The 23,049-nt window shown below is 44.6% G+C and overlaps 1 protein-coding gene across 1 annotated transcript in view; it reads left to right on the plus strand.

The window, feature by feature from the left end:
* The window catches only part of LOC8050709 (von Willebrand factor D and EGF domain-containing protein), a 148,979-nt gene that overhangs the window by 22,286 nt on the left and 103,644 nt on the right, over window positions 1-23,049 (plus strand). Inside the window, exons 7-12 of the mRNA XM_040220802.2 lie at window positions 5,646-5,709; window positions 6,100-6,300; window positions 8,977-9,137; window positions 15,557-15,957; window positions 19,218-19,391; window positions 20,095-20,328. Coding sequence (XP_040076736.1) covers window positions 5,646-5,709; window positions 6,100-6,300; window positions 8,977-9,137; window positions 15,557-15,957; window positions 19,218-19,391; window positions 20,095-20,328 — 1,235 coding nt within the window. The remainder of the gene's footprint in view (window positions 1-5,645; window positions 5,710-6,099; window positions 6,301-8,976; window positions 9,138-15,556; window positions 15,958-19,217; window positions 19,392-20,094; window positions 20,329-23,049) is intronic.

The raw sequence follows: 23,049 nt of genomic DNA on the forward strand, positions 1-23,049 counted from the left end.
GTCGACGAATATTTAAATTTGTATTCGTGGCCAATGAGTGCCGTGACGGCACTTATCATCTCTTGAGAGTGACAAGTTTCATGGTGTGTTTAAAAAGCGCGGTGCAAGCTTGGAGTCATCGCCTCCTGTGGCCAAGCACGCCATGACCACGTAATTTCTGGTTTCACTTTTGGGTTGAGGATTAATGCTAAGGAGGGAGAAGGAGAAATCCGCCACTTTCCTCGGGGGAGCGCGCATCACGTGAGATATAGGAAGCGAGCAAGCCGGCCGTGTCGCGGCGGTCGCCTATTGTTCGCCGCGACCTAGCGGTAGCCGCCGCAGGAGCATCGGGGAGCAATGGCGACAAACAGCACTGCGGGCAGTGTCCCCGTCGTGATTACGAAGGAATTTAAGGCAGTTACGAATTCGGAAGGTTCCTTCGGTAGCCGGTGCCGTCGGCGCAGAATCATCGGGAAGTAATAGCAACGAAGACCACAGAGGACAGTGGGCGATTACGAATCCGGAAAGCTTCCTCGGTAGCCGGTGCAGGATCATCGGGGCGAAGCAATGGCGATAAGCAGCACAGCGGACAGTGTTCCCGGGGTGATTACGACGGGGTTTAAGGCGGTTTCGAATCCAGAAAGCTTCTTCCGTGGTACTAATATAAAGAAGGGAAAACTCCGTGAATCTGGCCGCGTGTACGACGTGAAGGAGGTCCGTTTCGACGGACAAGTGGATGTCACGGAGCGCCGTACTCCGCTAACAAAATTAAGCGCGCCCGCAAAAAAATGTAGTTGGCGTTGAGTCGACTGTAGTAATTATGTACGTTTATTTCTGAATCAGCTTGACAATAAGTGGGCGATTTTTTTCGCGCCGTTCCGCGATTCCCACTGTAGGCTGATGGAAACATCCAAGGGTAGGCTTAGGTGGGCGACCGCATTCCGCTTCTCGACTCCGGTGAAGTATTTGCTGCATAGTTTAGAGTTTGCCGTCGGTGTCGATACTGTTGCATCGTCGCTAGAATAGAAAAAAGGTTAATTGTATTATTCGTCAGCAGCTTAAACAAAGCGCGAGCTGGAAAGTGAGAAACGCCACTAACCTGTATGGACGCACAAGTCGCACCCAGATCGCGCAGTACTCCGCCTCGTACGGCTTCGAAGGGACGATGTAGTACTACGTGCAGTGCGCGATCTTCGACGTACTGTTGCAGCCGACCACGCAGCAATTGTTGTGGCTTTCTTGGTGCGGAATAGCCATCTCAGAAATTACAGCGCTAACCAACTTCAACGCACAACCAACGCAGCGACTGGCAGAAGCTCCCCGATACAATGGACCCGTTTGCTGCTAGGGGCGCCCTGGTCGGGGCTTGAATTAGATGCGCACGGTTCCTATACGTCATCCCTTTTTGGCGCCTCGCAGCGTCGTCCTACTCCGTGGCAGAGGCACGGAGGCTTCGTTCTCTCATCACGAAAGCTCGCAGGTGTGCAGCGGAGCGGAGGACGGAGTTTCTCGGGTTGTTGACGTCACGATATCTGTTCGCGGACTTCTCCTTCCTGTGGATACTCCTTTACGTGTAGGAATGCGAAAGCATAAATGCCTGTTCACACATGCAGCGGAGCGCGACAAGCATAGCGCTGACCTTGGCGTTAAAGGGACCATGAAATGACTTTTTTACTTTTTCCACATAACTTTTACAATAAACCGTCAATGTTCACTGAATGCCGAACAGGCATCCGTTTTCGTCTCGGTTTATTAACTTCTACACAAAAAATTAATGAAATATCGACTTTTTCTTGACCGCAAAACAAGCCGTGACGTACGATGTTTCCGGAACCGGAAGTTCTCTCTGCAGTAGGAGATGGGAGCGTTAGCGAGTTGGGGTGCGCCGGTGGGTTTTACTGCGCCGATGTCACCGACGTATTTTCTGAATCGGCGCCTCTCATCGCCGCATCGCAGCTGAACGAAATTCAATGAGATACGTTGCGCTACAGCGACAGCATGGGACTAGTCCCATACGCCGGTATGCCTGTTGGGAAGTGCAGATGGGAACAATTTGCCGCGGCGTTTTTCGCGGTCTCGGAGATGCAGGAGCGAGCCGACGTTAAAAAAGATACGTTTGAACTGTCAGCAAGAGCCACGTAAATATCTGTTCACACTCGGAGCGGACGCGCGCGTTTGATGAAGTGCTGTATTCGCGCTGTTGGTAAGCGCTTCGGGACCGATCTTTTACAATTGCAACTCGATACTGACGCGACACTCGGCAAAGAAAGGTTGGACCGGTATTGCACGTATACCTCCCACGAACTGTTACAGCTCGACAGTGACGTGCAGTCTGTCAGAATAAAAATGGCATACCAATAACAAAGTGTACATACCGTGCTACGAAGGTAATCCATACAGCGTTTATTTCAGCTCTATATCACACAAAACAAGGAGAGGATCGACGAGGGTCCCTTTTCGACGAGTGTTCGTCAACACTGCCTCGGAAAACAAGGGGAAGAGATTGACCTCACCTCTTAACCTAAAATTGAGGTCAGCGATCAAACTATAATACGGAAGGGTCCACAAGGGTAGCGCGGGCATATTCCATTCAGTACGCCAGCCGGTCGTAGGCAGACGGTCTTGCGACGAAGCAACGCTGCGCCGAGTCGGAGTGCCTGCTAGGCCTATATTCTGAGAGTTTCGTCGGAGCGGGATTCGCGGCTGTTGTCGCTCTTCTCGGGTGTTTGTGGATCCAGCGTTCTTGTTCGTCGTGGTTTGTTTTAAGTACATTTCTTTCTTGCTGCTTGAAGTCGGCACGCGCGAGATGAACACGTAGAAAAATAAACGTTCAGTCAGTCAGAGTTTTGAGAGGAAGGAAACCAAAGGAAATAACCATTCTGAACTTGGCCCTGCCCTACTGCGCACGCGCAGTAGTTGCTTCGTTTACCACACGATAGATGGCGCTCGGCTCTCAGCATTATCAAATTTGGCAATTTTCGCCACACATCTCTAATTATGCTACAAAATGTGGATCTGAATATTATTTAACAAAACTTTTAGGAAACATTCGCCGGCTATTTATTGTTTACGATCGCGGTGCTGGTGAGGTAGGCTCTTACCCAATAGGCGATGTGGATTCGGCTGACGTGCACCGATTCTGCGTATGCATCGTAGTGAAAAGGCAGAGCTTTCGAAGGAAAGAAGTCGCAAAAGAGTCCAGTTTTCTTTTAAAAGTTCTATAGCAAATAATTTTTTTTGGCTCCCTAGTCTTGTGTTTTTGTGTTCCTTTTCACACCTTTTACGACGTGCGGTGGATGAAATTCGATTTTAAAATCATTTCATGGTCCCTTTAAGCGCCAAGGTCAGCGGTCACCAGGGTTGTATCGCACCGTCAAAGCCGGAGGCAGCGCGCCACGTCTTCCTTTTGCTCAAGCCGCTCCTGCGGTGAAATCACGATCCCCCACTGCGCAGGCGCGCCTGACTCACGGCTTCTGTGACGAAGCATCTGCGTTGCTGTGCTTTTGTTTTTGTTTTATTTCAGAGGCGCGTCCAGTTTTACCTTGAGAGGCACATGACGCGTCGCAGCCAATGGAAATGTATTGTTCGTTCCGCTGCTACAGACAACGCCGGCTTCGCTCCATGAGACAGTTAATGCTTTTGCATTAAAAAAAATAATTTCATGGTACCTTTAAGCTTGCACAAATACGGCACAGAAAATGGCACCACGCAGCCAAATAGCACGCAATGACACCTCACACTGTAAGTCAGCCAGCCATCTGCACATCAAAAACATTTTTCCCCTAAACTTGCTAAAAGCGCACGAAAAACCAACCCGTAACCATTTAAAGCAAAATAATACACATTATTTTTTTTTTTATGTAAGGCTTGCGCAGGCATGCTTCCTTCAGTTAAACTCGTGATATCACGCTGATCATTTAAAGGTCGAGAATTCGATAATCTAATTTCCATATGATATACGACATTGAGTTTGCTTTTCTCCATTTGTGTAGCTTATGGGCGGAAAATTGTACGCATGATCTTTCCAAAGGAAGTAAGTTCGAATATAATTTTATTATAAACTACTAAAGCTAATTCCTTTCTTATAGCACTTTAAATAATTAAAACCCTGTGTCTTCTCAAGAGCGGAGAAGAGTGACCTCGGCACGGTGCATTCTTGACTAAGCGCAAGACCTTTTTTTTTTTTCTTTTTAAACCATGTGCTTAGGATTTTTATATTTATCTTTCTTGTGCTCCCCCAAACAAGAAAGCTGTAGCGAAGACGTAAATTAATTCGTCGCAACTTTCAGCGATGGTGTGAGCATCACGGTGTGAGAGTCGCGCTCCCTAGCGCCTGGATGATCGGCTGGAAAATAGAGGTGCTTACTTACACCTTCGTGACGCTGAAGTATGACGTAAGACTCTCATATCGCTTGTAGTTTACAAAATTAGAATTACTTACACGTTACAGACCGAACCTCGTTCAGCTGTTTTCCAACGATCAGCCAGATGACAGCCATTTAGATGGGAACTAAAGCGGCCCCTATAGGCCGTGAAAGTTGCGAATAATGTATAATATAACTTTTGTTTTTACTCGATGGGGCAATACATGTTTAAGTCTCTAGATTTAAGGCCCGGCCCGTTCACACACTTACGCTCGACTGCAAGCGTCTGAGGCAAGACTGGTTTTTAAGCTTTTGGTGACTTCTTACGACCGGCTGCATTGCTGCTCATCCGGTCCTAAGCCGTCGCAAGAGGCTTAGAAACCGGTCTTGTCTCAGTCGGTCGCAGTCAAGCGCAAGTGCGTGAACGGGCCTTTACGTATCCCCTTTGCAATGTCGCATGACCTTGAGGGTAAACAAACCCTAATGGATCGTGAGATATCCGGCCTTACTCTGTCGACACCAAAATATAAATTTAAATTTTCATGAAACAGAACGCGCTCATTTATTCGATAACTTCGCTTTGAAATTAAATTTGATTTTAATGCTCAATGCATTTATTCTGTGATCGAAAAAATAATACTACATCAATTTTTTATGCATTTATTTAAACTTTGTTTTCTCTTAGCCACGATAGATTTTTAAGCCATGTATTGGTTTCGCGCTCAAGTACTTCTAAACTTGTTCCAGAAAAAAAAAAACAGAAAAAAAACGTGCTTGTGGCATTAGCATATAAAATACATTTGGTGTTTGCGATATCTTTATAATGCCACTATTGTAAATTAAAAATAAGAGCGGGCCGTGGATAAACCCCACCGAGACACTGTATATTTTATTTTACCCATACTTGAATTTGCGTAATCAATGGCTGTTCATTGCAAACGACTAGATAAATAGTTTTTTTTACGATGACTAAGGGAATTTCCTATATTTATATGTTTATAGTCATGAAATTCTCGAAAATAATATGCTTCACTGCATCGGAAGCTTTTGTGAAGTCAAGAAAATTCCTACTCTGCATAGCTTCCGTTTAATGTTGTCAAGTTGTCAAGGGGAGAAAGCCAGATGCTCGCAAAAAAAATAATAATAAAAAAACACGTAAAATATTTTGGCTTAGATGCGGCCCCCAATGGGCTTACACTTTTCATTGTTGCTCGAAGTGCCGGGAGAAATGTTCACCATATAAAAGCAAGAAGCTGTTTATAATATACACAGATTCTTGATTCGTTTATTGCTTTATTGCAGCAAGTTGGAAGCACTGGCTAATGGCACTTTTTTGCTCTTCAAAGACAAGCGGAAAAACACTCAGGTATGCCAAGAAACCAAACATTGGCAGCGACCTTTTGTCTCGAAGGTCCTATAACGCTTGGAATGCAACATTCAGTAAGGAATTGTATTTATTCATTCAGTATTTAAGGAACGATCCTTTGAGTTTGTTTAGAAAACATTACACAGTGATTTCGGGGAGTGTACATGTTTTGCAATAATTTAGACACTCAACTTAGTAGGAAGTTTATGTTTCACGACCTCACGTCACGTGGCGTCTTTTTATCACATGATTCCACAACTTGGCACCGTAACGTCACGTGAACTGACGTCACGTGACACCAGGTGGCGCGCATTTTATGCTTTAAAAATAGCGGTGAGGGTTACCAGATAAAGGCAACAAGGAGACTAAATGTGCCCCCCGACGACCCAGGTTCAGGTTCAGACGCAGCGGTGCTACCAGAGCGAGGCGCAAGTGTGCACCTGCGGTCTCGTCGCTCAACAGGACAACTCCGTGGTGAAGATCGACATGTGCCACAGCGCTCACAGCCTTCCAACCGTCGTGACCTTTGACATGGAAGGACGCAAGCCGACCGTCAACATACTTCGGCAGCATGATGGCCGCCTGCTGATCGTGAGTGCTCTGCAGCCTGCGTGTTTTCCTTGCTCTCGTGACCACGTGTATTGCATTTTCTCGAAGACTGCTCACGGTGTTCACGAAGAAGGCTGTGCTTCACAGAGCCGTTTATACTGGGGGAGATTGGCAGGTCTTTTGAAGATGCCGACTGACTAGCAACAACGGCTGGGATAAGGACCAGCAATGACAGCCGGAAAATGCTATGGCCCCTTTGCGATCTTGTGTTGGGGCGCATGTCAAACCGTGAGCGTCTCTCGATGAGATGACAGAGGCGCTTTGCGCAGCTTGTTTTCCACAGAGCTCGGTGTTTACCCAACACAAGGTCTGGGAACTGGATTCTTTACGCCATCCACCTCGATCGAGCGCGGGGCTCAAATCGGACACGAATGTTCCGTCAGCGTTCGGCTAGTAATTGTGTTAAATGCAGGTAGAAACTGAGGGAGAGGAGGAGATCAGAGCGCCCAGGGACGACAGAGAGCCCATCTCTGACTGGAAGGATTAGTGGGTAGACGCCAAAACTTTGAGAACACGTACAGAAACGTGACGAACACCATGACGGTGCGCTTTTGACGCTGTCTGCTCGGTCCCATCAGCTCGTATAGCGTCGGCTGCGCCCGGACTTAGAGAGAATACTCACTATTCGAACGCGTTCGAAGTCGAAGGCCGGACGCCAGTGTTCGGCGTTCGAACGCGTCGCTTTTTCGTGCTCTCTGTGAAGCACTATGTATCTGTCTAGTTTTCGAGTGTAGCGACGTCCGTATGTTCCCGTGCGCGGCACGACGAAACATCAATGTCGAACACTTGGGACCTTTCTGTTTTTTTAGAAATGTTTTGCGCATGCGCAGGTCCTCCTCACGCAGTGACAAAAGCTTGATCTACGGTTGTCGTTCCGAAGAGACAGGAGAGACAGCGCAACTCTCCTTCCAGTCGTCAATCGCGCTTCGAACTTTCGCCGCTTGATGTCGTCTATATGTGCAAAAGGTTCATTACATTATATTCTGTTGCCGCTTGCTTTCGGACCAAGCTGGGGTTAGCTCGGATTATTTTTGCGTTAAATTGCTCATTAATTCGCAGTTGTGACGTTCTTATTCTCATAAATAAATTATGACATCACGAATTACCCGAATCCAGACCGCCAGTGTGGTTTAGAGCGCTGTCGTCCTGCTCTAACTCAAATAGAACGAATTCATTGTGACACTTAGTGGTGACAGACCGACTGACCTAAGGCTCATGCTACTCCTCCATGGTCAGTTATCCCACTAATTTGGGGCTGACAGCGTGCTTGATTCTAGGTAACATTACACGCCCGACGAACGTTTAGGAAGGAAAGGTTTCGGCAAGAAACTGTGTATATGATATATCGGCGGATGTTTATCGGTGTCTGAGTTGAAACCGGGAAGTCCACAGCCTAGTTATTTAGTGGCTCTAGAGTGTGTCTGTGACAGGCAGGCTTCGTCACATTACAACCATCTCAGCCAGGTGCCCGCTCCTTGGGGTCCCACAGGCTCGCGTTTACAACTAAACCACCAAGGGGGTAAACATTTCAGCATCATTCTTCTTGTCGCTCACCTGTTGCACGAAAACAGTCTACACCTAGTCCTTTGGTTGCTTTTGGTTCTGGAGATGCTACACCGCTTTCAGAATTATCACGGGGGAGTATATACGCTATTGAAAAAAAACAACGCCAACACTATAAAAACAAAACCCTGTCGAGTGTTGCGAGCTGTAACTAATGAAATCAGGCTCGACTGGATTAGGATCAATAGGAAAACCGGGGAGAGGCCGTCCTGGAGCCCGACTTTGGTCGAAACAATTATCTGGTCCCTAAAAAGGACCGTTTTTCTTTTTTCTTTTTTTATACTGAATCACCGCAATATTGATCTCTCTAAATCGCGCATTCAGAAGATCGTCTCCTCATTCACTTTCGTGCAAATTACGCGGGTAGCCAATCACTCCTAACTCGGAAGGACTCTCGCTAGTGACGGAGCTCTGTAGCGTAGAACTGAAAATTTTGATGTGCGCCAAGAGAAGGCAAATTACACTTCACTTTCTAACTGTCCCGGCGCTTTTTGCATTTTTGAAGTGGAATTATAGTCGTACGTTTAGAGTGATATATAGACGTTTTTCGTTTCTCTTCGTTCTCAGTCACGTGGGTTCTATATCTGGTATGCGGGACGCAAAAATAATAGGACATTGTAACCCGGACTATGCGAGAAAATATATATGTGAGGCAAAAGAAGAATGTGTGACGATCACGCATTTTTGTAACACCTTCCAGCGGAGTGGAGACATCAGAACGATGTTTTAACGCACACGAGAAGCGCCGACATTCAAGATGACTGCGCTCTTGTGTGAAAGGTGTACAAGCTGCGTGCTATGCAGGAAAGTGGGCGCGAAGACATTTTTAGATTCGAGAGATAAGATGTATACGCGACAACGCTTCCCGCGCAGCGGCGCTGAGCCAATCTTTCATATGTGCTTACAAGTAAGTGCAGATCACATGCCTTTGTGTATTATTGTCTGTTACACTCCTTGTTTATAAACCTCAATGGTTGCCACGCGTGCTTTGTGGCGGTTCAGAACCGCTTTTCTAAAACAGTGCGCGAGGCATTCGCATTTTTATAAAAGCCACCCTGAAGCGCTGTTCTACCCGCACCACTTCGTTATTTCCAGGTTAGGCTGTCATCAGGAACCTTCATTCAAGTCGTTCTCGAGAAATGGGGAATGTCGTTCTTACTTACTGTCCCGGCAATGAACACATCCGATGTCGCCGGAGTCTGCACGTTGACCGAAGGAGGACGCCGTGACCTGGAAACGTTACTGGATGGCTACAGGTACAAAACTGTCTACATCTTGATACCAGTGACGCTTTGCCATTCCTATTGAACACAGAAAGTCTATTCATAACTAACACGTGTTACGGAACCCTAGGAGTGTCATATTGTTATCAAATTATGGCCATCATACCATGGTGCTCATCCCTCTGAACATTCTTAATAAGCTTAATGCACAAAATGAAGGACTCCACAGACTGTCGGTAAGCAGCTCAGGGGACCTGATAATCTGTAACCCAATCGACGAAATTGGATTGGTAACTTCGCCTGCAAACAATTCAAAAGTTAGTCTCCTAGTGATATAGTATTCATGCCAATACTTTCCTGTATAGTGCCTAGTTTTCTGCTGTCCAGCATTTATTTGACAACCGTCTAAGGGCTTAAAGTATAGTGTATATTTTCTATCGCGCATATCTTGCCTTAATATTTTTCGTGGGTGTTTATTTGATGAGTAAGTTAAATGTATGGTGCCCTTTGCTGATATTGGATTTTTGGGTATTGGGGCCATTCAAGCTATTTCTGAAAGTTTTTTTTTTTTTTTTTTCACCTCCACTGCAGCCTTGTATTTTTGTTGTAATATAAATAATATTATTATTTGAAGATTCCATTTCAAACCATGCAAGAATAAAAGGTAATCCGTTTTAGAAAAGCTATTTGCTGGGCATACATATGAAACCCCGAGACAAGGGAAAAAACAAGACAAAGAAAAATGGACAATTTAATGACGTTTTCAACAAGAGCCGTTGTGTTGTCTTTTTCTTTTTTGCCTTGTCTTCGTGTTTTATAAGTATGACCGTTCACCAGCTGGCCCGCATCATTACCCTTGTTTCAGTCATTACAGGGTGTGTTTTTAGGCTAGGTTTTGTTTTAAAGTCGTGAAAGCTGCACTAATACCGTTTACGCAGGTGAGCTATACGGCCATTTTAGAATTAACTAAAATGTGTTAATCCACCTTTGGATTAGTGAAAAAAAAACAACAACAACATTGTTTGAAATAGAAACTTTCTGGTTATCATCGAAAACCACTGGATCAGTAAATCTTAGAGGCCTTTGGAGCCTGTGGGAAGCGCTGTTGTGGGCGAAAGTTACTCGTGCGGCAGGCACGAAGCTGGCAGTGAGAAAGCGCGAATCGATAATTATTTGTTCTGCCCCAAGTGCCCGCAGGGCTTGGAGTCTGGGGGGCCTCAGGGGGTCTCGGATCCCCCACTGATTTTAACGGATGGTCTGAGACCCCCCTCCACAACCCCCCCCCCCCCCCCAGCCTTAGTAAAATCAAAATCATATCTTGCAATAAACTGGCTTGTTCTCAAGGTGTGACATGTGGGGATTAGCAGTTTCTGGGTTGCAGGTACAGCGTGGGCAGAGTCGGCAATGGGGTTTATTTTATGCGCATCTAGAACATTTCGTCAGAGCTCCCCCCCCCCCCCCTGCCTCCCCCCTACCTTCTTGTAGGGGGGACTTCCCTCAACTTATGGGAGACTTTAAGCACTGCCCTAGCACTTGGGGCAAACCATTCAAGACAAGACATTCAAAAATTAATGTTTGGAACTTTTTTTTTCACAGGGTCATTTAATGTTTTGGAGAAACTCTTTTTAAATGAACAAACTTGGGCGTGCATATGAAAGTTTCACATGTGTTAAATCAAGACACCAACACAGTGACTTAGAGAAAAAAAAATAATTTGGCAGTTAAAAATGGTGACAACCCAGCTTTGCATTTTAAATAGCTTAAAATCTGAGGGCTGTTTTTTAAGTTCCAATGAATTTGGTAAAAAAATATAAAAATTGCTTTAATGCAAAAATAATGTCGATACAGAGTCAGACTCTAGCTACTTTACGCAAATCCCGCACATATTAAGGCAGTTATTATGATGTGGCACAGGCTTTTAAATTCCACCCCCCCCCCCCCCCAAAAAAAAAAAAAAGTAAAGTGGAGATTTGGGGCATTTGGTTCATTGCAAGCAAAAAGCGTCAGCAAGACCGTCACTCGCCACGGACATGTCACGTGTATGGAGAAAATTGCATGAAGCTTCGGGAAGGGCAGACAGCCATCCTTGAAAATGAGAGGCACGAAACGTCTTTGGCAACTAACAGTCTTGTTGAACTCGTGATGGAGTGACTGAAAACCCGGGCAGCATGCAAAAACTTGGCCCACGTCCTAATAACCGCATAAATATATGCGGTCATTATGCGGAGAAGTAGCTAGATCATAAATCCACTGTCTGTGTATATTAAAACAATGTTAATCACAAATTTTTTTTACCTTGTTTATCGGAAGGACTCGGAAGGACTGAGAACCCTGGCGGGAACTTTCTTTGGGAAGGGCATCCAAAAGCTTGTGGCAAGTCATAATAACTGTCTAAATGTGCTGATTATGCGGTGAAGTAGCTGGAGTATGTATAGAATGTCTGAAATGCCAAGGCTCGATCTAAAATGGACTGTAAAAATTGGCGCTTGCACGTAGCAATCTAAACTTTTCGTCAAATGTGTATTCCACATGTGGGTTTTACCTCGTAAAATTACGAGGCGTAGCTCCCTTTCTGTGAAACGTGCCATAAAACTTTCAGTAACGCACAAATGTTGAACTCATAAATCACTAACGATTACAGTATATAGTTACTATTGTGTCGCAGGAAAAAAAAACTAAGCTGATTCAAGAAGAAGTAAAAAAATATATATATATTCTACAAATTTGATGAAAAAAATCACCGAGTAAAAATTTTCTTGTCGAGATTCGTGTCCCTGGCTTATCGCTGCCAAATATCGCTGAAATATACAGTAACGCAACCGACGTTCGTTTATTTTCAGAATAACGATAACGTATTTCGCTACATTTCCAGGACAGTAGCGAATCTCAGTGTTGCGTTGGTTTTGACAAAGTTCACGAGTAACGCTATTTCGTTATTTACTTTGGCTAATGGGCACAACACTGCTTTTAGATGTCCGACTCGCGGGGCACGGCGGCAAAATCCTCGACTGCTCCGACCTTCAAGGAATTGACTGCAGGGAAGAAACACCGGCAGTGTGAAATTCTAGGCAGACTTTGTGGGTATCCGGCACTGTGCATATTGAGAAAACATCACATTCCATATCTTAAAACGCCGTATGCAAGACTGCTGGCAATAGCTCTGCGCACACAGATCGGAGCAAGATGTCTAATGGTGTACAAAAGCCAGGCAGTACTTCTGAGTTTGCTACAAATATAGGGCAGGTGGGTGTTCCAAGCAAGGTCGCTGTCAAAATTAACGCCCAGGTATTTAACTGACTTGACATAAGAAACCGCCGTACAGGAGCAAGGAGCACAATCAGAGGCATGAATGAACAGAGGAATGTTCGTCACAGTTTGTTTTAAAGAATTTCTAATGCATACTAAACTAGTTTTCGGGGCGTTAACTTTGATACAGTTGTCACGAAACCAGGTCATAGCAATGAAAATAGCTTGTTATAGTATTTTTACAATTTAAGACTAAAATTGTATCATCCGCATATTGAAATATTTGACAATTTAAGACGTTTTCTACAAGATCATTCACATAAATATTAAACAATAAGAGGGAGAATATGGATCCTTGTGGAACGCCACACGTAGGAGACACCTGTGTACTCATGTTTAGACCTCCCAGAGCAACAACCTGGAAACGATTAGAGAGATAATTTGTAAGAAGTGTGTGAAAATTGTCACGAAATCCCAGCTTGTGCAATTTCTGAAGCAATGTACCGTGGTCGACCAAGTCAAAAGGTTTAGAAATATCTAAAAAATAGGGCGCAACTGTATAGATTATTCTAAAAAGCAGAGTGGAGGAGGTCAGAAAATTCATTTAACAGTGAAACAGTTCCAAGACCCTGTACAAAACCGAATTGTCTCGGTGAAATTACTGAGAACTTGTTGAGGAATCCTGACATAGTCATTAGCAATGTTTTTCCAGAAGCTGACCTTTGACAGGCAATTTGGAGATTGGTCGATAGTTTTCATATTTGTATTTTTGACCCTTTTTGAATAAAGGTTTAACAAGTGCTCTTTTTAAGGTTCTTGGAATTACACCGATCGTTATGAAATAATAATAATAATAATAATAATAATAATAATCAATCAATCAATCAATCAATGTTTTTATTGAAGTGCCCAGGAACAACCTTGCGGTCTTAGTACAGGTGCACTCAGAAAACATGGAAATCAACACTACACACAACAAACAAACAGTAAACAGTAAAACACTTAAAAAAGATCACATATGTCACATAAACTTGCTAGGCTATACCACCACGATAGCGAAAGGAAAGGAAAGCGAGAGTATAAAAATTGGTTCTGAGAAACTTAATCAGGTGCAAAAAAAAAAATGGGAAGTCAAATTTAGGTGAGGAACTTCAGCGCTCTGATGAACTCCGGTGTGTTATTGTTAAATATATCAATAGAGTCTGTAAAAGAGGAATTGTAGGTGTGCCCAATTCTCGACACGGGGTCGTGAAGATTAGTTACGGGAGCATTGTAGAAGGATGCATTTTGCCTTGTAGTTTTTACGGGAATTTTCAAACGCACATTTAATATCAATGATGTGCAGTCAGTGATGCCATGAATAAGTTTGTACAGAAATAGGATGTCGGCATGTTCTCTCCTACGCCGCAGGGTGGGCAATGCCAAGCTATGTTGGACTGGGACTGCTGGATCATCGTTTGAGGTGGACGCATTGCGCGATGGGAAACGATGTCTGTAGATACATAAGAACTTATTCTGAACACGTTCGATTCTAGCCGAGGCTGTCGCGCAGATTCCATTCCATACAACAGAGGCATACTCGACGTGTGGCCGACATAAAGCACTGTACAGTGTGACAAAAGTACTAGGGTTATTAAACTCTTTAGTAATGCGGCACGTGATACCAAGCGTACGTAAAGCTGAGCTCACAATATGGTCAACATGACTCGAAAAGCGTAATGTACTATCAAATACAACTCCAAGGTCTTTGATTTCATTCACACGTGTCAAAAGAACTGACTGAATGTCATAAGAGAATATAATATTATGTGTCTTTCGAGTGTAGGACATGACTTTAGTTTTCGAACTATTTAGTTTTAGGGCATTCTGATTGCACCAGTTTTCGAATGCATATACATCATTTTGTAGCAGAACACAGTCGCGTTCGTCCCGTACCTCTATAAACATCTTAATGTCACCTGCATATTGTAGAAAGGAAGAGTGACGGATCACAGCCGAAACATCATTCACAAAAACTGAAAACAGAAGGGGGCCAAGAACGGAACCTTGAGGTACACCCGTCGTAGCCTGATAAGCAGCAGACGAATTACCATTCGAGCTGACAAAACACAGTCTATCACGCAAGTAACTTTTGAGCAATAAAAGTAACGACCTGTGGACATCAAGCCTTGACAGCTTTGCCAGCAACATGTCGTGATTTACAAGATCAAACGCATTGCTTAGATCAAAGTAGATTACATCAAGTTGGCCTCTATTAGAGATGACCTGAGCAGCAGTTGACATGAAACAAGTGAGGTTAGTCGTGGTTGAGCGACCCGCCATAAAACCTTGTTGGCTAGGGATGAGAGAATGTTTGAGCTTAAACGACAATATTTTGTGTAAAGCTGTTTCGAAGAGTTTTGAAAATGTACAAAGAAGAGATATAGGCCTGTAGTTTGAGACGCTTGTTCTTGAACCGGACTTATGTACGGGTACAACAAGTGCTGTTTTCCACAAGACGGGAAACACTTCGGTTTTTACGCAGTTGTTAAAGATGTGTACCAAAATAGGGATAAATATTGCACTATAGGCCTTCAATAGGACCGACGGAATGCCGTCATGGCCAGAAGACAAAGACGGCTTCATCTTCTTTACACACTCGTGTAATAGCTCCTCATCAAAAAACGCAATACAGGTTGAATTACTAGAGGCAGCTGGCGCGGCGTTAATGGGAGAGTTCGGTTGATGCCTAAATACGGACTGGAAGTGGTGGGCAAAAATTTCGCAAACATCTGTGGTCGAGTTTCCCTGTGAGTTCAGCAATGTGATCTCCCTCCCACATTTTGTCTTTGATCGAGACCGAACGTATTTCCAAAATTCCATGGGATTCTGAGTTAAATGCAGCTCAACAGAATTAACGTACCTCTGACGATCACGCCTCATAACTTCCCTGCATGAAGACCTTAGACGCCTAAATTCTGATTTCCATCCAGGGAGACCGTTCTTTTTAAATTTTCTGTGAGCGTGCAACTTCTTATTCATTAATCTGCGTAATTCACGTGAGAACCAAAAGGGAAACCTAGAACCTGCGGTTCTCCGTAACGGGATAAATAATAATAATAATAATAATAATTAATAATTAATAATAACATTATTATTATTATTGTTGTTGTTGTCATCGTCATCGTCACCATCATCCACTTACGTGCAGATGTATTTAATTCCAGATTGTCCGACGAGGAAAACCTATTCAAACGACTTCCGCAGAAGGTGTCTGGGAAATATTACGAAGCGTTTTGCACGTGTAGAATGGCGACAGAAGACAACGATGCCAGAGGAAGGCAAGAGAACAGGACGCCAAAACGAGTCGAACGACTTTGCAGTGCCATAAAGCATGCACTGCCGAAATTTCTTTCGAACTCCACCGATGTCACCCTTAAGTACCATTTCAGCCAATCACTGTTTCTCGAGGAAAGCAGAGATCAGCTGGATCCAACGGAAACCGACATCCAAAACAGACTTCCCTCCACACTGAGCATTGAGAAAGCGCGGTACAGCGGATTGGAAAAGCATCGAGGACAACGCACGCCCAGAGGAGACATCCCGGCCGGCCTGGTTTGGATCAAAGGTATGCGTGAGCATCGCCCAAATCGCTGGGTCTCATAGCTTGTAAAAAGACACAGAGAAAAAGAGAGGGGCAAGAGAACCTATTCGACAAAAGGCGCTTACATCGCACAGCTAGTCTCGTCCTTCTTTTTCGGCGCCTTTTCCAACCTTCAGTGGGAACCAACTGGCACAATTAACCACTTTGCTAAATCGTGTTTCGCAAATAGGTTGCTAAACTCGCATTCAATCTTAAAAACCTAAATCCCCCCCCCCCCCCCCCCCAAAAAAAAAAAGTATCCGAGAGGGTTGAAGTTCATCCCCTTTAGAGATTATGCGGCACAGAATTTGTTAGAATTGAAGACCGCTGTACGTTACTCCTTCAGTTGCCTATCATTAGAGTATGATTGTTATCAGGGTTGGCAATAAATACCAGATAGCGCACATCTCTAAAGTTTGGAACTTGGGTAAATCACAGCTAAAATAGTGGTACTGAAAGACACTCGTAAGAGGGAACCGCGATGAGTAGTATCAAAACCACGTTCGAAAAACCCGTGAAAAAGTATTCTCAATTGAAAATGCAGAAACACATTAGACTGGGACAGAATTATTAAGAATGAAATACATATTTCTCAAAGCTATTTGAGCAGTTCTCATTAGGGCTGGGTAAAAATTCCCCCCTCCCCCCCCCCCCCCCCCCCCAAAAAAAAAAAAATACTGGGATATTATTTGTTGGAGGAATAAATACTGATGTTAAAATACATATTAACATATTTTTCTATTCATTCATTCCACCTCAAAGGCCCATTGAGTGCATGCCACGAAAGGGTATCTAACAAATAAATAAGTAGAAAAATATACAATGAATACGGACAACAATCCCCAAAAGATTATACAAAAAGAGCAGCCGAAAAGAAAACATGTGAAAAATAATAATACTAGCGAGTAGATATTTTTATTATGCCGTAAAACATGAGTCAGCATGACAAGTACACAAAAATCAGCGATGTTTCAAATTTGCATATTCAGCTAGGGAGTAAGGACATGACATAGCAAAAAAAAAACAAACATGAAAGAACATTATAATATATATATATATATATATATATATATATATATATATATATATATATATATATATATAAAGAGAGAGAGAGATGTTATATTCCAGAGCACGTTTAAAGTGGAAACAGATTATTAGAAATGGCAGATTGAAATATTTTGGGATCGTGTGTGGTCGCGGTAGTTTCAAGGGGCACTAACATATCGGAATTATATATATTTTTTTTATTATCCAAAACGATTGAAAAGGATGCCGGGACTTTACTTTCGAAATTCGAAACTTGGGAATTCAGTATTTGTGAAGGAAAAAAAAATTTCCAAATGCCGAATTCGAAGTTCCCGCGAAATCGGCGCCGGTGCGTTGACGTCAAATATTGCGGAGTCCTGCGAGTCGACTTTCTTTCACGACTCCGTGCTGTTGCCACCGCGACCCGAAGCGAGGGGATGAGCAGCGGGAGATAAGGGCGCCGGCGGACAGGGAAAAGCCGGTTTTATTCCGTGCGAGCGGTGCCGCCTACCCAGGTTGCATGTTTTCCGAGGGAGGATACAAATCCAGGAGGCGACATCACACCGGACTCCGATGTTTGGTATTTCAAAAAGAAGGGCCGTAGTGCATTCGTAATTGCGTTAAAAACATGTTTTACGATTGCCGCTATTAAATGTTATAGAAATGTCGCCTACAAAGATTACAAATTTCATGATTTTTGACGTCACAAATCAAAAGAAGCGAGAAGGCAAAGAGCGGGAGAGAAAAAAAAAAATAATAATAAAAAAATAAAAAGGCGCGCGCGCGCGTGGGAAAATGTTTTTTTTTTTTTTTCGATGTGGTATTTGTTTGCGTGTCTATGACCACAATTTGCATCGTTTTAGACAATAAAAAAATACGACCCTTGGGGTGTCAGTGCCGCTTTCAGGAAGACCACTCCAGTGCTTGATGGCATGAAGAAGGGCATGAGTTATTGAAAGCCGATGTTGAGGCAAAAGTGCGATTGAAACCTTTCACAAGGAAAATCCCCGGAGATGAGGGGTCACAAAAAAGGAGACAAACACAATACCGTCTCGAACGGTGTTGTGTTTGTCCCCTTGCTTGTCTTCCCCCGTCTCTGGGGTTTTCAGTATTTACCAAAATGTAGACTTCCACAGCGCCAATAAGGTAAGGAAGAGACAACAGGAAGGAAAGAGCGCTGTTTTCAGTATGATCTCTCACCAGCTCGCCTGCACAATCACCGTTATTTCTGTTTCTGTTTTTGGCGGGACAAGATATTTTATGAGGTTGTCCTAAACGATTCGTGCCAAATTGGCCAGGGTTACGATGGGGCCGATGAAGTAAACAAAGAGATTAATCATTCTACATAGTCATTGGAAGGACAGGAAGCACATGACATCTCTTTTGGATGCTCTGGCCTCCCTCCAGCACGCCCTCTTTGCCTTCCACCGTGCTTTGGCTGCGTTACGCGTGCTCGCTCGGAGCCCGCGAAAAGGCCGAAGAGTTGTCGAAGGTAGGAAGCCCGCGCTCGAAGCAAGACAGCTCAAAGACTACTCTGCCGTTCATATATCCTCTCAGTGACTGTAAGGAGAGACAGTGTACGTTTGATTAATGAGTGAGCTTAAAGTCCAAAATTCCATACCGCTGACTTTTTTTTTTTCTTTGCACTTTTGACGCTCCCCACTGACAGTTAGCCCGTTCTGGAACCAGACGCCATAGCAACAGGGGTAGCGTGCGCACGAAGTTGTCGGAAAGCAATTCGGCTGGAAGCTTTTAACAGAAGATATAAAAAAATGTGCGGGAGCAGTTTTCATGAGGTAAACTTCACAATGACTCAAGTATTGATTCCTGGAGCATTGCAAGAAATGAAGTTGTTTTTGTCAACCAAAAAAGTCCCAGGTGCTTTTTGCTCTAGCAAAAAAATATGGCGCGACTGAGATCGCGAGTAAAACAGTCTGAATTATATTGTGGTTTACGATGTAACTAAATTTAGAGTGAATACCCCATCCGCACTGCGTTCAGTGATCGAGCAGATCAAAGTATCAATCTGCCATAGTTAAAATGAATATATTCAGTGAGAAACAATCACTTTTTACAGATTAGGTGATTTACATCAGATACATCTGATTTGAGTGACTGATATTATCTAAATTATTTCCTCCATTACGGGAGGTACATTCCCCGGCAACGTTGAGTGTGCGCGGAACCTCCACACTAGACCGGCTTCTTGACTGCAGATACTGGCTACGACATGCACAGTGGTTCACTGAGCTGGCCCACTCCGAGCGGGCTGACCGAAGCGCACGTGAGGCAGTTGTGCGAGGACACCATGAGAAACGTCACCACTTCAGATATGTGCTCGGACTACATCGATCGTCACAGAAAGGAACTGTCTCAGATCTGCGTGGCTGGTAAGAGCGGACTGCGTTCTTCTTGGGGTTACTCTAGAGCCACTAATAAGCGTAGTTACACGAATATACTTAACAGCAGGAACGCTTAATCGCAGTCACCACACTATACTTGCGGACAACATTCTCTAGTTATGCAGTCAAAGCTATGTGCGCGGGTGGTCTTGGCGCATTTTGAGCTCCCATCGAATCTGTGCACGCGCACGCTTTACTTCTCCTGAAACAGCTGTCCGAGAGTCTAGTGTTGGGTGAATCGTAACTGCAGTTAAGGGCGACTTGACGGCATTTAAGGGGGCCCGTCTAAGGAGGGTATTACTAAGCTACGCGTCACAGTAACGAAACTTTGCTTCACAGTAACGAAACCTCGCTTCACAGTAACGAAACTCAGGAATCTTGTTTCTTTGAATCAATTTTGAAGCTTTGTTTAAAATAGCAGGATACGCGTTTCCGTCCCCCACAATGTATGTTAAAACTAGTTAAACCCGTCCGCTACAGAGCAAAGCGATATCCTGACACCGTATCCGAAGTTTAGGAACTCGCGTTTTTGAATCGTGGCTATTCCCAATTGTGCATGCTCTGCACTATGCAGGAACGACGTCCACAAGACGGTCGATTAATGGAGTCTTGCTGCTTTAAGCGTAGCTCACTTATTGGCTCTCGGTTGCACAAAACAGCTAGTCATTAATAGAGGGATTTGCCGTCGCAGATGTGACTCTCATTGATGATCCCCAGTGGGCGTCGAACACCATATCGCTCATCGGGCTCAAGTGCGAAGAGGAGGTCTCCCAGGGACTGAACCCCAACCTGGTGCTGGCCGATCCGTTCCAAGTGATGCAGAACTTGCGCTGTCCTGGCGACTGCAGTTACCATGGCGTCTGCAACGGCCGTGAATGCTTCTGTGACGAGGGCTACGCGGGACCCGACTGCAGTCAGCCTGACGGTACGAGTACGAGACCCCATAATCAGTATCAACCACTACTGACCATAATGCGGTTGGTAGATGATGCAGCTTAAATCGACTCAAAACTGGTCACGTGCTTTTTTACGCTCTTTGTTCGTGATGTAGGGGTTCGTTTACGAGACGGTACACGTGTTTTTTGGTTTGTTCACAGCCTACAACCACACTTCACACGGCCTGAGTGAAGTTGCACGACATAGTGATGTCGATGTTGTGCTGTCTTGCCAGCTCATGCTGGGTTCTTTGTGCTGTTTCGTCAACAATCGCCCGGCATCAACAACCTGCATGGTGCCCAAAACCACAGACGACTAGCTTTTTTCCCTATGCAAGATTGATAACGCCATGTAAAGATGAAAGATAACGATTATTCTGTGTGCTCTTCGGCACAATAATTGCTGACTTTGAGCGAGCAGTATTTTGGTGCGAACTTTTCACCTACCCACAGATGATGAGAGAGGTCTCGTGCTTTGTAATGAACTTGTCCAGAGTGCTCCTTTATCCACCGGTCAATGTCAGCTTGTGCATATGACGCCAAAACAAATTGAAATTTTCAAAACAAGCGCAGGTTGTCGACCGCTTCGAACATAAAATAGCGGACAATTACAATTCTAGCTTGCGTTCAATATCACTTCCTCGAGGTACCTATTCTTAAACTGACGATCGCGCTTCTTTAATTCTGTAAGCATATGACGCGCAGGTATTTTTTTTTTATATGCGTCTGCCAATGGTACTTCGTAACAAACAAAACAATCCCGTTGTTCTCTCGTTTTGGCAGACGAACCGTTTGATAACCATATCTTAGCTGACCCCGTAAGAGCCACGGTGAAAAAAGAGTGCGGTGTCTAAACTAGGCCAGCCGAGGCGGCGAAAGTTTGCTCGGACTTTGCGCATCTCCCGGCAGGGGCCTTGTCGGTTGGGGGGTATGCGTACCAGGGCAAGCGCGGCGCGCGGCGCCCAGGGGCCTTCTAAGCATGTCCGCGAATAAGGGCTTGCTCTCATCGGCCTCCTACTACCCCTAGAGTTCCTCGATATGCTCCCCCGAAGGGGGAGCAGAGTTGCGCATTCGTTTTCCCCGCGCCGCCACGCCGGTATTCGCCGAGATCAGACTTGTACCGTACGCATTACTAGTAATCAAATTACTTGTAATCGAATACTTTTTGGAGTAATTTTGTAATCAGTTGATTACTTTTATTAGGCAGTAATCACAAGTGTAATCTGATTACTTTTTGAAGTAATAAAATTACTTGTAACCGTTACATTTTGTCTACGGACCCTCCCCCCCCCCCCCCTCCCCCGGCACACGCCTTTTTTTGTGAAATGACAAAAACAAAATTTGCTTTTTTTTCGAACGGAAAAAAGAAAGATTTTTGCGGAGCTGTAGGAAACGAGGTCAATCTCTTTCTATGTACAGTTTCTGTGGAATGGCCGTTTTTTGTTGTTTTTTTCGAGCTGGGACTGGGAGTGGGAAGCCCCAGGTAAGCCACAGTGCGTGACAAAGGCCATTCAGGGCGAAGTTTGAGGAAGCAGAATGTAGCTTGGTGAGTCCTTCGTTCAAACTAGCCCCCTCACGCACACACACACAGAAAAAAAATATTCTGGTTAGGGTACCCACTCGCAGCCCGTAGGAGAACCAGAACCGAAGAATGCCTAAAGCGGATGCAAAATATAACAAAGGCAGTTGATATATTTCCCCATTTCCCCTACGTGGTCTTTGTGACAAGCAATGTTTCGAGTTGAGAAGTGGTCGGGGTGATCTCTTCCGCTAATGGATACTACACATGATCCGTTTCAAATCCTGGAGCTGCTGCTCTTTTGTATAACATGCGAGCTCATTCACATATGAATAATAAAATGAGCGACGCAAACTTTGAGCGACAACCCTTGCTCAAGCTTAACAAGATCTAGAACCCCCTCCGCCCCCCCCCCCCCCCCCCCACACACACACACACTGACACTCACACACACTGGTGAACGCCCAAATCATTAAACGTCTTCAAGCGAATTCTATGCTTGTGTCCGCATTGTGAAGGTGCAACGACCACGAAGAGGGAGCCAGTTTTTCTTTTTCAATACTTTGTGCAAATGTGAAATATAGGTTGGAAGTAGTTCATTGTTATGAGCGCAAAAGATGTCTTCACACAATAAAGTAATCGGAAAAGTAACGATTACTTCTTTAAGTAATGTCCAATTACTTTTGTCGTCGAATAATCAAGTAATCTAATCGAATACTTTTTAGCCAAGAGTAATAGTAATTGTAATCGATTACTTTTTTTTAGTAACGTGTACAAGACTGGCCGAGATCCATCACGTGAGGAGCAAAAAAAAAAGCATCCGGCGCCGTACAAGAAAGCCACCTTTACGATAGCTCCGCCGACGTTGCTCGCGCCCCGGCGTATGTTCCCCTGCTTTCGCCTCCTTCTCCCCTTTTTCTGTTTTCCATGCGCGGCGGCGCGCGCGGTGCCGCTATTCGCCAAATTTAGTCACGTGACGAGCCAAGCATCCAGGGCGTGCAGCAAAGCCGGCGCTACGGCCACCCGACGAGGCTGAATGCGCAACTCTGCTACCGTAGGTAGCTATATACAGGAACTCTAACTACCCCAGACGTGTTGCGCCATCTCACGGCGTTTGCCAGAAATGCGAGTGAACCTTCGGCACACTTGTTCCATGGCCAGGCGGCGCCCGTTCAGACACCTCTCTCTTCTT

The sequence above is a fragment of the Ixodes scapularis genome, unplaced genomic scaffold, assembly GCF_016920785.2.
Source record: "Ixodes scapularis isolate PalLabHiFi unplaced genomic scaffold, ASM1692078v2 PGA_scaffold9__187_contigs__length_104089568, whole genome shotgun sequence".
Classification (NCBI taxonomy): Eukaryota; Metazoa; Arthropoda; class Arachnida; order Ixodida; family Ixodidae; genus Ixodes; species Ixodes scapularis.